At 40.3% G+C, this 17,436-nt stretch overlaps 1 protein-coding gene across 1 annotated transcript; it reads right to left on the bottom strand.

The window, feature by feature from the left end:
* Positions 1–611: 611 nt before the first annotated feature.
* Positions 612–15,418, bottom strand: cers6 (ceramide synthase 6). The gene is made up of 11 exons (XM_061691828.1): positions 14,538–15,418; positions 13,714–13,819; positions 13,489–13,619; positions 8,901–8,958; positions 8,528–8,578; positions 8,332–8,424; positions 5,064–5,192; positions 3,162–3,268; positions 2,049–2,205; positions 1,891–1,914; positions 612–1,365 (listed from the first exon to the last, which is right to left on the bottom strand). Exons 1-11 carry the CDS (start codon positions 14,705–14,707, stop codon positions 1,207–1,209), a joined length of 1,185 nt encoding a protein of 394 aa, XP_061547812.1. The 5' UTR covers positions 14,708–15,418; the 3' UTR covers positions 612–1,206.
* Between the last annotated feature and the right edge of the window lie 2,018 nt (positions 15,419–17,436).

The following is a 17,436-nucleotide window of genomic DNA, read 5'->3' as shown; positions in this document are numbered from 1 at the left end:
ATTTTAAACCAGTCAGAAGACTTGCTTGACTTGATGGTGTTTTGAATTATTGTCCTGCAGAACCCAAGTGGGCTTCAGCTTGAGGTCACAAACTAATGACCTAATCTCCTTCAGGATTTTCTGGTAAAGAGCAGAATTCATGGTTCCATCAATCACAGCAAGTTGTCCAAGTCCTAAAGGAACAAAGCAAACCATTTTTGCCCAGTCTCTTCATTATTGTTGAGTCATGAACATCTTAACTGAGGCAAGGGAGGCCTGCAGTTCTTTAGATGTTGTCCGGGGTTTGTTTGTGATCTCCCGGATGAGTTGTCACTGTGCTCTTGGGGTAATTTTTCTGGGCTGGCTACTCCTGTTCACCATTGTTCTGTGTTTTCTCCATTTGAGGATAAGGGTTAGCTGGAATCCTAAAGCTTTGGAAGTGGCTTCGTAATCCTTTCCAGACTGATATGTCAATTACTTTACTTCTCGTCTGTTCTTGAATTTCTTTGCATTCTGCGATTTTGTTGCAGCTTTTTTTCATTAAAACCCACCCACAGATACAGATTTCCCATTCTGCTTGGCCTAACAGCCGAACAGGACAAAAAAAAAACACAAAAAAAAACCCACCCACATTTTTTCAATGATATTTCATATCATGTTAATTTATTGAATAATTCAAACAACTCATGACTGCCTTTTACGAGGCCCACGAGCAGAAATGCGCCGCACGACTTAACAAAATGCTTCGACAGGGAATGCAGCATCTAGTCATATCTTATGCACACACATAATACTGTTGTTGACATCTCAAATACAGCTTAAGTGGACAATGTTAGTCCCCACCCTCCTTCCCCCCGCCCAAAAAAACCCCAAAACGTTCAAATTCCACACATCTCAGCTCACCATTTATCACTTTGGCAACTCTTTGGGGGTATAGCATTGAAAGTAAACGTGAGAAAAATAAATAACATAAAAAGACACAAACATAGGACGCGCACACCCCCAGAATGCCAGACGACTGTGTATCGACATAGCATGCTTACAGCGGTAAGAATTGATAAAACATATGGGGAGGATTGATTTAGAATGCTAATGAGGAGACCGAAAGGAATTTAAACTGAAAACAAAACGTGCAGAATTACATCAGTGATGTTAATGATGTCTCCACACTCACACATGTACACATATGAATGGATGGCGTGTAGCTCCAGTGCTATGACGGCTACGTCAGTGTTCATCAGGATAGGAGGCTCCTGACAGGTAGCCGTTGGTGCCGTGAGGTTTGTTGGTCCCGTTGGCGGCGCTGCTGTGGTGTTTCTGTTTGGCTGGAGGGCTGTCATCCTCATCCGAGCTGGACTCAATGTCACTGCAGTCGTCCTTTGACACCTGCACAAAATAAATTAACCTATGTCGGAGATATTCATAGTAATAACAGAGGAAATATGGATTCTAAGCTGCTAGCATGGCCCAAATTCCGTTCTTATATTAAGAAGACATCTAGAACTATGCAATGCAAAGAGACGGCACTTTTTGGGCGTCTCGTCTTCCAGTCGGCCCCTTTCGAAAGGACAAACAAGTTCCAGCTTCAACTTGATTTATTGACCTCTGTGTTTAACTGACTGGGTAACCAAACCACTGGTGAGACTGGAACAGTCAGAACGAAAGAAAGGTCTTTGTTCACAATTGTATGTCTTTGCATTCATTTAAAGCGTATGTACCAGATGTACTAGTGATAGCTATATCGGTGAGGACTCAAGACTGAATAATCGTACTGGTATCAGCCTGAAAAAAATGGTATCGAACATCCCAAGTAGTAAGGAAGTATACAGTAAAATCCCATGAAAACTGATCACTAAAAATGGGATATGGTGAGGGTGTGACTGATGATCTGCGAGTGATATAGCTACTTACATGTAAAGGATTCCATTTGCCCACCTTGTCGTTCGCAGGTTAGCAGAGAGAAAAGAAAAGGGAAGTCAGAGACGGCTATTGACAATATTTGTTGACCCTACCATGCAAGGACAGGAACAGTACAGAGGCTGCTAGGCTATTGTGATTGTGACCTTTACCTTTCCTTTGGAGATAGCCTGGTATGCGGTCTTCACTATGAGGTAGGACCAGTAGGAGTGAAGCAGCTGCAGCAAGATTAGAAGTAGGTTGAAGACCCACCAGGACGGGAAGGGCCCAACAATGTCCCAACTCTCAAAGAGGGTGGTATTTAAAATCCTACCACAGAGAGAGGAAGGTGAGCAGCACAGACATCATTAAAAAGAGTTGATGTATTGCTTGAGTGAAGGTCGTATCGAATGAAATCTTTGAGCTATTGATTGCAAGTGGCTGTCAAAATCAAGCTGAATGCCATGGCAACTGCTTTACAGCAATGGCAACTTTTACAACCAGCTTGGTGGGGGCTGAAAGATAATTATGTCACAGTGTGTACGTAAATGTGTTTACATTTGAAGTGACCAATGCAAAGCCTGATGAAAGATTAAACTATTATCTGTTTAAGACAAAAACAAACTAAATGTATGTGTCACATTTCTGGAACGACGTCAGATAAACGCAGACTACTGCAGCTGACACTAGTCAGACAATAAATCATGTTTCATGTCAGGAATCATCTTTTCCTTGTGAAAAACAAGAAGAACACCCAAGTGAGAATGTGAGATTCACAACTAAATGTCAGGATACAACAAGGCCCCAAGAAGGAAATAAACACATCTTTGTAATTTGAATGAAGACAAGACAAAGGAATCCTTTCAATTTGCTGTGGCAACTCGACACTTTTTTTTTCTGCTCAAGCTATGAACCATAATATATTTTTTTTCATTTATGGAGTTCTTTCACTAAGAGGCTAAAACCACCGTATCCATAGTAACTATTCCTTAGCAACAAAATTCACAGATATGTGTCTGATGTCTTGAGAAGTGAAATCTTCAGGGGTTTAAAACACAAATGTTTCAATTCAAGCATCACAACTTATCTTCCATGCATAGCAACATAAAAATGAAGAGTTTATTTGCTCTGGTCCGAATAACATTTATACAAAGGAGCCTTTGTCATGTATTGTTATTATCATCCCACATGAAATGTTTGCCCCACTTTTTCAGAACGCTACAGCCAGCCATGAACCATCAAGAGCATTCTAACGACCGCAAGCCTCACAGGAAAGTGATACTTACCACACTGGGTAAACTGCCAGCCTGGAACTTATGAAGAGGATTGCAAACATGGCAAACAGGAGGTTGCACAATATCTGACATTTGGCATAATTAGCCATCTTGGCAGCCTAGGGAAAAACACAAGACTGATTAAATGAGTGACTTCTGATGTTACGGGGGGAATGCTTATCTTACGCAATACTACTTAAACCTAATATACCCCTTATCATTTCATACACGGTGGTGCCTTGAGATATGAGTGACGCAACCTCCAAGTTTTTCGAGATAAAAAAAACAACACCTTTTTGCCTTGATTTATGAGCTAAAACCTGAGCTACAGCGGTGTATGGTGGCAGAACTCAACACAGCTCACTTCACAACAAGTAGCAGTTCTGCCGATAGTCAACAAGTCTTCAAAAACGAAACTGCAAGCTGGTTAATGCCACTCCCAGTTGAAGTTTACTGTCAAACTAAACTTTTTATTACATGTTGTGTATTTAACACAACCACTTAACTTTGCCTTGAAGTCCACTAGCTTAATGATAACAAATAATAGGAATCACCAAAGACGGGCAAATGAACAGTATCAGTGTTATAACCCTTTAAGCAACAAATATTTCAACACAAACAGTGAAGCAAAACACGTAGAGCGATATTACAACAATACTCACAGGTAAATATTCTTTATCAAAGAACGACAAGTATTACTGCAGCTTACTGAGAAGCTAAGATGTCTCCATGTATATCTTTATTATACTGCACTCAGGTGACCAGAAAGAGCAGCACAATGTGAATTGAAGAAAAAAATCTGGCTAAAATTGTTTAATTTCCTTACATTAATTTTAATTATGTCATTACTGTTAATGTTTTTAGGGGCAGCACGGTAGCACATCTGCCTCACAGTTCTGAGGACCCGGGTTCAAATCCAGCCTCGCCTGTGTGGAATTTCCATGTTCTCCCCGTGCCTGTGTGGGTTTTCTCCGGGTACTCTGGTTTCATCCCACATTCCAAAAACATGCATGGTAGGTTGACTGAAGACTCTAAATTGCCCACAGGTGTGCATGTGAGTGTGAATGATAATTTGTCTATATGTGCCCTGCGATTGGCTGGCGACCAGATCCGGGTGTACCCTGCCTCTCGCACAGAGTCAGCTGAGATAGGCGCTAGCACACCCTAGCGAGGATAAGCGGGAAGGTAAATGGATGGACGGATGCATGTCTTTATCAAGTACAATAATATAGAGTGCTAGTTTTCTTATACGAACACATTACAAACATTTTTGTTGATTTCTTTGGTGAGGCTGAAATGGATTAATGGCATTTCCATTCATTTCAATTGTGTCAGATAATCTGAGATAATGGTGTTTTGAGTTACCATGTCACGGAAAGAATTAAACCACTGTAAGTGTAGTTTGCTCTATCGTAGTGATAGTGTGCTTCTTTAGTGTAGCTATTCATCCATTTTCTATAGCGCTTGTCCTTTTTAGGGTCACAGGTGAGCTTGGGTGAGAGGTGGGGTACAGTCACAAGGCACATACAGTACGTCTTCCATGAACCTAACATGCTTGTTTTGAAGCACACAGGAGGGCCCGAGCTGAGATTCGAACCCAGGACCTTGGAGAGTTAGGCAGGCGGCTAACGAGTACTGCACCGTGCTGCCCGTAATTAGGCAAACAAAATTGTGTAAAACTGTTACAGGTAGACTTCTGCATGGATATTTTTTTTAGTATTTAAAAAAAGATATCCAGGCCAATACTGCATCTATTTAATTGTAATTCATGCTGTTACAATCAGCTTGACCCACCAGATTTAGCAGCTGTGGTAAAACAAATCAAATTAAAAAACAATAACACCAAATGGTTTTTCTAGAGAGTTTCATTGAATTGTCATATCCGCATCATGTCACGCTCCCACCCATACTCACCTCTATCAGGACATCAGCCGCATCGTGGAGGCACAAAACCAGAGTTCCAACTCTCGCCATGTTGTTCACATAGGAGAAGGTGATGAGGGAGATGGTTGCGACATGGTGAAGGAGCATAATCAGGAAATCCTGTATATACAGATTCCAACAATGTCACCATAAATATCACCCCATCTCCTTTGCACAGCTACTGTGTGCACACTATCATTGTGTGCTTAAAACCATGACATGTATTGATATCTTATGATAGGAAGGCTATTTTAACAACCAACACTTTAAAGAATTTGCTTTATATCAGACTTGGAGAGCATTTTAGTTGGGATTTAGATTTTTTTTGTACAGCTAATCATGGACAAATGTACACTACATGGACAAAAGCAGGTCACTGATGGTGTAGTGGTACAGTCGCCTGACTTTGGTGCGGGCAGTGTGGGTTCAGTTCCCACTCAGTGACGGTGTGAATGCGAGTGGAAATGGTTGTCCGTGTCTACATGTGCCCTGCGACTGACTGGCGAGCGGTTCAGGGTGTAGTGCGCCTTTCGCCCGAAGTCAGCTGGGATAGGCTCCAGCGCCCCACGGCCCTAACCAGGATAAGCGGTGTTGAAAATGGATGGATGGATGGATGGAATATGATAGCGATATAAAGTATAATACCAACTTGGACGATGTGGCGTTTGGTAACTCAAGCAAGATGGCGTCTTTTAAAATTTCCGAAAAAAGTAGTGATTTTGAAAATGCGAGGACTCCTCCCGACAGGGACGATATGAAAACAATATATACCTTCTTGATGGATTTATAAATTACAAGTGCAGCCCTTGTATACTTTGATTTTTCTGTATACAGCCTTTGGGGGAGAAAGATCACTCCGAAATCTTGTGGAAAGTCACCCCATACAGTCGCTGCATCACCTCCCATATGGCCATGTGTCGTAATACATTTGTCCATATAAATATGTCATTTTCAAAATAGCTTCCTTGATACTAAAAACATGAAGAACTTGACTAAAAATACCACATGGAGGAAAAATGGTTAATTTGACACTAGCACTTTTGTAAACTTTGGTTATGCTTACATACAGTACTGTATAACACATTGTCAAAGATTTGTCTAATTTTACTGTTCCTCTTCCAAGAGAATGACTTCATTGTGAGTTAACATTTGTATGGACTATTGGTCTATGGAAAATCGTGAACACGAGGTCCCGCATTGTAAAGCTTCAAAACGGTGACCAGCAAGAAAGCAGACATTGATCAAACCTCAGCAACGGAAATGTCAGCATTCAGAGCAACCAGAAGTAAGACGAGAAGGACAAGAAGGATGAAGAAGACACAGAATGAAAGCAAGGCGAGAGAAGTGCAGGGATAACATACTGGAATTGGCAGGGGATGCAGAGGACCTCCTCAGTGTAGTGCTGTGCATGAAAAAACTGAAAGGAGAAACAAAAAACAGACAACATGCCGAGAGTCAACACAGAGATGACAGAGTGAGGGCGTACACGCTGTGGCATCACGTGTCTTGTGTTCAGGGGAGACAGAGTTGGTGGGGGGGGGATGAACTGGAGACAGGAATAAAATCACGGCTGGAAGACATGCAAGTAACATAGTGCATGAACCAAATATGTAAGCGGGCATGTTTATGATTAAAATGGACAAGAAATGGCTGAAAATGGGTTGACAATGTTCGATGCCCATGTTGAATACTTATTTCCCTGAAATGTGGGTAATTGGTACGGTCTGGCGAAGAACATGAATCTCGAGATTTGGTTGTTTTCTTTGAAATACCATAGACAGGCTAACAAATAGCATCAGTGGCGTGGCGTTACAAGCCTTAAAGACCCTGAAAAGTGATTTCAGTGATTTGTTTCTAAATACATTAAATGTTTTTGAAAATAAGTGCTGAAAACTTGCAAAAACAGAACAATTTAGTACTGAATTGATATAGCAAACTCTCTTTCACCATTTCAGTTGTCTGAATTTGTTGGGGGCGTGGCTAAAACCAAGCCCAAGTCGGCCCTCCCTCACTAAGCACTGTGAGCTGTCATTCCAGACGACCTGGCCGGTCTGGCTGCTAGCCTACTAGCTCGCTAGCCCTCTATTTTATGTGGACCCACAGACGACACAAAACCGAGTGCGGCGGTGACTTATTGGATGAGACCAACGCCCAGTAAATCAACGCCTCACTCTGTTTTGTGTCGTGTGTACAGCGATACTTCAGGGAAAGTTAACTGATTATTAAACACAGTGGCACACCTTACTCAGCTCGTACGAACCTATTTGATTGACAGCTGAAAAATTAGTGGGGCGTGTTTTCAGTGCATTCAGTGGACAAGCCCACAGCATGTGGAGCTGGGAAGAGGTCTCTATTTTTTCGACTTTAGACCCTCATTTTATATACTTGGCAATTTTTTATTCATTCAAATTTGGCAGGCTTGTTAACAACACTACTCTGTGGTGTCACATTTATAAGACATTTTACTTTCGCTCTACAGGGACTTTAAGCAATGGGTATTTGAACACAAATGGTGGCACAGCCCGTGGAAAGCTAATCAAAATACTGTCAGACATATATTCTTTATCATCTGCAAAGAGTGGCTAAGACTACTGCGACGTACTGAGGAGTTTTGATCGCCTCCATGCATAGATATATCCGTTTGTCTGTACTATAATGGCCCCAGGTGGCCAAAGTGCGAACATGAGAGGGATTAGCACAATGTCCATTGAACTGAAACAAAAACTGTTTAATTTTTTATCTTCTATTTAATTATGTCATTATTGCATGTTTTTATAAAGTACAAAATTACACAGTTCTATTTTTCTCATGAAAAACAGGTTTCAAATGTTTTTCTTGTTTCTTGGGGAGGCTAGAATTTCCATTAATTTCCATGGGGAAAGATGATTTGCGATACGAGTGTTTTGAGTTACCAGCACTCCTACCACAACAGTGAGGATAATATAGCTGCTCATCAAGTGATACGCGCAGGACCTTGGTGGAAGTATCTTATCCCTATTCCAAGTTTTAATGTGTCTACATGGCAATCCAAATATTTCGTTCTTAGTAATATTATTGTCATTTTAATTAAACTAGTAGATTTGCTTTGAATTACTACACATTTAAATTATTGCCATCACTTTAAATGGCATTTGTTTTCAAATAAACAAACACTACAATAACAAGGGAGTAATTGGATAATTACTACCTGTTTAACAAAAAACATTGAACCAAAAAAAGAACCTTAAACAGTAGAACCCATGCAATAATGTGCTCTTACCTTCCTCTTGATGTCAGTGAATTGGGAAAAGAGCAAAGACAGGTAGAAAGATAGCTCCAGTACATAGTAATAATGGATGTCCACAGTCAATGGCTGCAAGAATTGAACACACAAAGGGACAAGGTCAAACAGATTTGAGGTCAAATGCCTTAAAGTTGACCATTATGTGTTGTAAAACTGATGTTTAAAAACTTACCTGGTAAGGATAGTTGTACCAGCATTCTTTAGTGTTCCACAGCCAGGGTGTCTATCGACAAGGAAAAGTTGTATTTATTTACTGTACCTGCATGGCAATCAAATCAAGGTACTATTCAAAATGTAACTGTACAAATTATTTGTAATTGTATTTATTTTTATTATATTTATTATATTATTTTTCCTTTCGGTTAAACAGAATGGGTGTGAAGGGTATCCACTATAATAGCCAAGTTAAAATACAGTACTGCAATTCCTCATTTAACGGTTGAGGAGGATGGGGTGGGGGTTTAATTTACTCAGCTACAGAAAGTACCCGTAGGGAAATGTGTTAATTACAGCAAAGGCCTTTTATTGTTCATTTGCCTTCTTACCTTTTTAAGGAAACGCACTCCATAGGTGAAAATGTAGAGATAAAACGTAAATCTCCACCTGAAAGAATTGTAAACAAACAAAAAATAAAGTCAGGATAAAAGTAAGTTGAATGAGATTTTCTTTTACACCACAAAAAAGGCAGATTCATTTCCTCTGAAGCCAAAATAAAATATCTCCTGAAGCAAATGTAAAAGCTGTTACCAACAGTTTAAAATAATTAAGCAGCTAAATAAGGCAAGAAAAAAAACAAGCAGCTCTCAGTATGATGTTGCAACTACGAATACTACAATAATAAACAAATAGCTAAATTGCTACCACTCAAATGTGGTGCAAGGGATTTTTTGATACCACCCCTATTCTGTATACAATATGTATATTGTTCTCAATAAGGTGATGCAGTTATACATATGGTATGTTGCATGGCAGTGGCTGGTAAAAAAAAAAAATAAAAAAAAAAAAAGACCCAGAAATGAAAAGATATCCAAATTGCACAGTGAGACGCCCGACTTCCCAGAGGCAAGGTTGAATCGCACAGCTTGCTCTCCACAGTATGCAGAAGCTAGCCTTGCATACCATGCATTGCCTACAGTAACTTTAGCAATACACAGAGATATGTAAAATTGATTAGGAGGACTGGACTTCTAGGCTGAGAACAACAAACTACTTCAGCAAACAATTTTATAGGCACTGCTAAGTGAAAATAAAACGTCTTATAAATTTGACACACGGCAGAGGAGTGTTGTTAACAAGTCGTATAAATGCGCCTCATTTGCTACCGTGTCGCTCTTTCAACTTTAATGAAGCCGTGCAGCCAGCTGTTTGGCCACACTGTATATCATATCAGCCTAAAGGCTTTGCAGACTTAGTTTGTCGTGTCTTTCGGCTGGCCCTAACTGTTGGCCGTGTAAGCAAAATTTTTCCACATCTCGCTGTTGACTTTTCCTGTTGCATTTGTCTACATCCTTCATTTTCTAAAGAGAAGACCAATGATTTATATTGCACTTTCCTAAGAACAAAAGGGTTAAGCTGTTGTTGTTTCATCTTAAATTAACTCATTCACTGCCAGCCTTCCCAGTTAACATGGATATTTGACTTCTAAAGCCGTCAATGGCAGTGAATGTGTTAAACTTACATGGTTTTCATCCTAACCAAAACTGGGATGAAAATAAATTTGACACCCTATTAGACTGTATCTCTCTGTTGATATTGGTTCCTGACATTCAGTTGTTACTTAAGGTGAAATTGAGGGTTGTGAGCTTTGACTGCGCTCCTGACTACCCAGCCAGCACTTTAATTGGCCTCTGCCTCAATTAATGTGTGAACGAGTCGCTCTGTGCACCACTGAGCTCGATAAAGTATTTGACCAGAGTTGATGAACTGTGGCACGTGCAGGCGATGCACATACGACCTGGATTAAGGGACATTGTAAAGAAAATTAACTGGTCAAGTATACCTGGCACATAGTCAAGACTGTTGCATGGCAACTGCTTTGTCAAGCCTGCCATCAGGCCTCCTTTTTTCAAGTGCTGCTGAATAGCTGCTATATGTGTGCAATCACAGTGACTCACTCACTTTGCCACAAATAGACTTTGTTTTGTTCTGATGTCAGGCATCAGATCTTTTTTCGCTGACTTAATTTTTACAGAATGAGTGGGTGAGGTTAAACTGTGGGCTATAGGGCCTCCTGCTACATTATGAAGTACACTTCCACACTCTAATCAGCTTCAGATAAAAAGCTGTATCAAAGAATCTGCCTTTAAAAGGATAATGACACTCACTTATGGGTGAAATTGTCAGACCGGGAAGTTCATTATATCAGATTGTAGATCATTTATGAAAGACAAGCCCATCTTTGAGCAGAAAGAACCAACAAATCATGTTGGATCATTTCAATACACTCAAGTAGCTCTTTGATTAAAAACCAATTAACAACAATAAATGTTTCTTTTCATGCAGCTATATCTGTTTTTCTTCTTTTGTTTCTCTAATTTGATCATTTTCAAGGTTAGTAGAAGATCATCTTACAAAAAGGACTGTGTCTTGAAGGGAAAAAGGCTTCTACCTTCATGGTAGTAAATGCGCTTGAACGCTGTCTGTCCTCATTCACCTACTGATGACGCAGCATCAGGAGGAACTGGGGTTTCAGTATCTTGCTCAAGGGGACTTTGACATGGTCACAGGGGCTTAGCATGGAAACCACAACCTTTAGGTCGAGAGACAACCACAATCCAGCCTGAGCAATGCCACCCCTAAAAAATGTTGAGAAAAATAATAAAAAGGATTTAGTATGAATATGAATTTGGTTTTGTTGTTGTTTTTATGTGTTACATTGCGGGACTGGACAATACTCATTCTACCATTAACCACAAAAGGCGATTAAACCAGTGATTCCCAACCTTTATTGAGCCAAGGCAGATATTTTACATTTGAAAAATCTCACGGCACACCATCAAACAAAAATCACTACTTCTGATTTTTTTTTGGTCAAAAATTAAATGCAATCTTGTCAATAAACGTGAAACTAAAGGCGCTTTCTAAAGCTCGAGTTCATCATAGTCAGAGAGGCGGGACGGCGACACAGGGCTCAGGTAATGAAGAGATCCTGACGACCGAGACACAAAGAACGCTATCAGTCTGGAGCAGCTCTGCACGTGGGCCTAATTACAGCAGAGGGACGCTAACCAAAACCGACTTAGCAAGTACATTGTAAAGTACAGCCAGTTTTGCTTTGTGAGGAATACATTTTTGGGTGGAATCTGCTATGTACAAAAGAGCATAAATCCTGCGTCAGTAAGATAGCAAATTGGAGGTTGCAGTAGGTAGACCAGCAGTGTGGATCAGGAAAGGGGGCTTTGGAGTAAAAAGAAGCCTCGGGCTGAGTCAGATCTGCATGTGTCACGTTTGGTCCAATAGTGTCAGATGTGACTCCCCTGACAGCCTCACTTGTTAGCCTTTAATATCACAACTCTAAGTACACAGTAACTGATCTCCCTGATGGCAAAGCGCCCCTGTGCAGATTAGCCGCGTCTCTGTTACACTCGAGGTGGCTTTGTTGCTTCGGAAAAGTGTCAAGACTTAAGGCATTACGCAGCTTATAGTACTTTGCAAACCTGTCAAGCCAACCCCTAGTCACCCTATATAACTATTTGTTACTGTCTTTATTATCATACAATTTAAAAATAGGGGAAAAAAATAAGTTAATAATAGTAAGTGGTAATTAAATATTTTGTGTGACCCACCCGTATGCTTATGCTACACTTCACAGAATGCAGTGAAAAGCATCATGAAACTTTTCAAAGACTGCATGACTAAGTTCACAAGTGTTTCAAAATAACACAGTACAGTCAATGCTCAAATTAAAGCATAAAAGGGTCAAGGCGCCAGCTCACTCGCAACCCTGAACAGGATAACCAGAAGCAGATGAATGAATCAAGTTAGTAAAGGCCTTTAGCACACTACATGTAGAAATAGACAAAATGAGAAAAGCAGTCGCCGAGAAAAAAATGCCAAACTCGTTAACGCACTAATGCAAATATGCCTGTTCAGGGTAGTGCCGTGAGCTGCATGGATGACATCAGAGAAATCTGGTCAGATGTTTTGATTTTCTGGCAAATGCTAGATATAGATATACTTTTATGTTTTTTTTTTTTTTTTAGTTTTAGCCCTCCTACAAACTTTAAACACATTTACACTTCAGACACTTTTTAAAGACATGAAACGGATTTCAACACACTAAAAAAAATTGAAAGCATAAAGTGTACAAAAAATATAATACACTATGTAGTGTTAAATGTGTGCCTTTGAGAGGCGGGGCCTGGTGGGGCGATGTGTAACGTCAGCAAGTCTGCATGTGAGTGCCTGGGCGTGAGCTGTGACCAACAGCAGGCGCCGATTTTGTTTTGTGTCTTACTGTTCCCCCGGCATTCAATAAATGCCTGACAAGTGCATCAGTAACTGTGGCTCTCTTTTCCTACATGCGAGGGCATGTAGGAAAATAACATAACCATCGCTTTACGACACTAACCTCAGTGTACATGCCTGTATGGACGCTACAAGTGTGCGGAAATATTTGACCAAAAATGAGACCAGTAGCAAGTTTATCCTCAAATACAATAAAACAAATGAAATAGAAACAGTGAAAAAGAGAAATGGTGATTTTGTTTTTATTTAAAATTATTTATTTTTTTAGCCTGGCTACGATGTCCCGTCTTACAGCACGCTTATGCTACGGAACACAAGATGAGACCGGCTGGTTTGTTAATGAACGACATGTGCAGGACTCCTACTAATTACAATAACTACTGTACAATTAGCGCAATGGTGAGTATTTGTTTCTATGCCTGTCCGTCGAAATATGTGTTTGTTGGAAACAAAAATGTCGGGGACCTCTGTACTGCGCTTGAACAATATCAACGACGTCATCAATTAATCGACTTCAACTAAACTTGCGTCACATTGTCGACTACAAAAACCCTTTAGTCGTTCAGCCCATATTTATATACGGCACTAGTTATATCTTTAACATGCATTATCATGTGTCATAATATCTTTCAGTTAGTTAAATGTCGTATTGAAATGTTGCCTTACATGCTTTCGCAGAACCGGGTGAGAGTGCTGGGTTTGTCTTGATTGCGTCTTTGTCGGAACCAGCGCTGGATGGTTCGGACATCCCAGTCCAGCTGCTTGGACAAGCCTTCCAGCCTCTTTTCATCTGGGTGCTGGTTAGAAAATAAATGTTAGACACTTTAGACGGAGCTCAGATCATTTGTTTTAAGCACAGTATTGAAAATAATGACATTGCACAAGCACCACCTTGGTAATGGCGGTGAAAACCTTCTCCAAGATAGCGTTGGGTTGGGCTTTTTGTGGACCGTTGGCTTGTATCTTCAGGCCCGCAGCACATGGCCTTGCAAAGAACCTGAAATGGAAAGTAATATGATGACAGCATTAAAGAGACAAAAAAAGGATTAGATTAGGCATCAGCAACAGTCTTCAGCGATTCAAAAATAGAATCAGTTGTATAAATTCTTGTTGCCAATTTTTATATTATCTGAACTTTTTAGTATTTTAATCACAAATGGCATCTCGAAGAGGAAGACCATTAGAGGAAAATAGAGAGCTGACACCAAATCAGCTATGTAAAGAGAAGTGATTGTATTTATATGGAATTAATTGGGATTTATTTTAGAGGTGCAACAAATAATTGATTAATCGAAAATTAATCAATGATCAAATTAATTGAGAACTCTTTTTGATTATCAATGAATCGTTTAGAGACCTTGTTTAACTTAAAATTGTCCAGATCCTTGGAATTTCAGCCTCTCAAGTATAGATATTGTCCGATTTCTGTTGTCCTCCATGAAAGCAGTCTGATTATCTTTATTATTATCTGTTTAATCAAAATTAGACATTTGCAAACATCTGCGGCATTTTAAAGCAGAGTACACAGCAAGTTGATGATGGGACAACTACTTGGAGCTCCTATGCGGCGCTGCAGGCCTTGCAGGAAGGATGGAGCACGCCGGTGCGAGGGGAGGGGGGCGGCTTAGCACCAGTCAAGAGTGCCATTGTTTAAATCAGCAGCCGCAAATAATAATAATAATAATAATACATAATAAAAAACCACGCGGACTCACCTTTCGAAGAGCAATCGCACCATAAAGATGCAGAAGGCCAAAGGGCACGCCAAATAGAGATCCTCGGCTTGCGGGAACGTCGCCTCGTCTGTGTTCTTCAAGTCAGCCCACGTTACGTTGTGGGGGAGCCAGAAGCGCTCGTTCCAGAACCACGCCAAGATGCCGGCCATCTCTCCACGCCGACAGACGGACGGACAGACACCAGTTCCGATGGACGTTGACGAGATCGAGCCCTCGCTCGGTGGCTGCTGCGGCTAACGGCGGTGATGGCTGGCTTGGCTGGCTGACTGGCTGGCTGCTGCTGAATCGGCGGCCGCCCGTGTCCGCCAAGCTCCTCCACTGTGGGGAAGTGGACCAGCCCGCTCCTCGCAGGCGATTGGTGCGTTCGGATGTCACACAACAAACCAGGACGTGCGTGGTCACTTGTTTTTGTCCCACGACTAATCCACACGATCAACCAATGGACATGCTTATTACGCGTTTTCACACTTTACAACTCAGTACCATTATTTGTACATAAAGAGATGGACCCCTTTTTTTTTTTTTTTTTTTTTTTTTACATTTCTGCTTACTGTGAAATTTAGTACACTTGAGATATGAAGTAGATTTTATATTCTTGCCGTTATTTTCACTGCCCTATGAAGCTTGGTAAACAGTGACACCTATCGACATATTTGTGTATCACAACTGAATATGACGGGAAAACATCAGTTTTCTGTGATGACGACGTTATGCGTTAAATTAACTGCCGTACAAAAGTGTTGAATTATAAGTGTTTAGAGAAAACCCACGCAGGCACGGGGAGAACATGCAAACTCCACACAGGCGGGGGCAGGGATTTGAACCGAGGTCCTCAGTCCACCGTGCCGCCATTTTGAAAACTAAAGTACTAAAAAATATATATAGCAAAGCAAATTTATTTTTATAGCGCATTTCATACACAAGGTAACTCAATGTACTTGAAATGAGTAAAAGCATTTTAAAGCGAAGAAAAAAAAACAGCTAAAAAACATTGGCGTTGCCATTTTCTTACTGCTGAATAACCGATACTTGGACCTGTTACTCATGTTTTACCCCACTCATGTAGCTAGGGTAATACAAATATTATTATATGTTAGTAAAAAAAATCACGTACAGTTAAATATTCGCATCCATATTTAAAAAGTAAATAAAATAAAATAAAATAAAATAACGAAAAACGTCACGCTCGATTCTATTAGGGAAATCGCCGTTTGCTCCATCTCGTTTGCTGTCAAAAAAAGAAAACCTGAAAAAAATAAAATAAACAGAAGGTGGCGCCAATGCACACCAAATGTTGTTACTGTCGACCGTCAACAAATAAACGAAGAAGATTGATACACCACCACAGGAAAAAAACCCCGTCATTTTGTCTAAAACTTCTAAACAAATATGTGGGCAACTTCAAGAAACTTTGTTGAAGAGAGAGGAAGGTATTGAACGTTTTGTGTTGTACATGTGCAAAGGTTCAGCCAGCCTTTAACGCTCAAGACTTGAGTGTATTGGAAAATTTTACTAGCTACAGCATTTTGTTAAGAGTTGCCTTCTTGTATTCTTCTAGTTTGGAACATTAAAAATACAAACAGCATCTCCTGTATTCTCTTATTATTTATATATAATCTAGAGACGCCCTTTATCAAAGATGAATGAGACTTTTTCCGGGAATGCTTAAGAAATGTGCGTCAATAAATAAGTGCGGTCAAGCCAGCCTCCACTCGTAAAGTAGCAGTCAAGACAGCCGACACTAATTTTGTTCATACTAGGCATTACGGTAAGAGGTCGCCAACTCGCGGCGAAAGCCACCTTCAAAATAAAAGCCTCCCAATAATACGGACGCCAGTACTCTTCGGTTAAGGAATGCAACCAGCAAGGTTCATTTGAATCTTGAGATGGATTTAAAAAAAAATATTAGTTTATTTGATATCTTATGAAAAAAGAAATGGTAAATGGACTGCACTTAGATAGCGCTTTATCTACACCATCACAGTGCCCAAAGCGCTTTACAAAGCCTCACACTCACACACAAATTCATAAACCAACGGGCGACTGCTGCCAGCCCCACTGGAAGCAAATTAGGGTTCAGTGTCTTGCCCAAAGGACACTTCGACATGCAGACAGTCACAGCAGGGATTCGAACCTGTTCTACCTACTGAACCCAAGCCACCCCAACATAATCCCATTGGTATCGCGAGACAAATCCAGATCCGTGTGACAAACCACCAAGGACTCCACTTAAAGAGGTTTTGATGAAGATCTGATATTGTATTTCAAAATAAAAGTATGAAAACAGCATATTTTGCTGTCATTACCCCTGACTCAAAAAAGCTTGTATTGTGAAGGTTGGTTTCGCCGCGAGTTGGCGACTTATTACCGTAATGCCGAGTATGAACAAAATTAGGGGCGGCTGGCTTGACCGCAGTAACAAATGACGATCATCAAGTCGTCATAGACAGTTCTTTAAAATCACTGTTGTTCTAGTTTTGAACGCGATGAACGCAAGCTTCTTACTTTACACCAAAATAGGTATTAAATCATCTGGTGTTTATCACTTGATGACATCAAATTAAGGTTTGTTGCCGAGTTTATGTCCTGTCGTTTACCTTGTAGAACAAACGGAATTGAGTAGTCTGGTCAGCTCGTCATTTTATCCATTGGAGTTCGATGATGTTTTATGCATGCAAAGCATATATGGATTAGGCTCAATTAAAACGCTAGTCAACCTGATAAAAGTGGTAAAGTTAATGCTAACGTCAATTTAAAAACATTTATATTTAGGCTGCAGTCTTCCATTTGGTACACTAGCAAAATTTGTATTTATTAAATGTCCTTTTCTTTCGCATAATATTTGACAATGTGTGTTTGTGGTGATGCAGATATATGG

This window comes from Phycodurus eques, chromosome 12 (genome assembly GCF_024500275.1).
Source record: "Phycodurus eques isolate BA_2022a chromosome 12, UOR_Pequ_1.1, whole genome shotgun sequence".
NCBI classification, from domain to species: Eukaryota; Metazoa; Chordata; class Actinopteri; order Syngnathiformes; family Syngnathidae; genus Phycodurus; species Phycodurus eques.
Note: the sequence above shows the minus strand (reverse complement) of the source record. Positions and strands in the feature narration are given on the sequence as shown.

Coding starts and splice junctions, on each gene's coding strand:
- cers6 (XM_061691828.1), bottom strand. CDS start 14,707: ATGGCCGGCATCTTGGCGTGGTTCTGGAACGAGCGCTTCTGGCTCCCC. Junction 13,620..13,713: donor TTTTCACCGCCATTACCAAG/GTGGTGCTTGTG, acceptor TTTTCTAACCAG/CACCCAGATGAAAAGAGGCT. Junction 3,269..5,063: donor CGGCTGATGTCCTGATAGAG/GTGAGTATGGGT, acceptor GTTTTTCCCTAG/GCTGCCAAGATGGCTAATTA.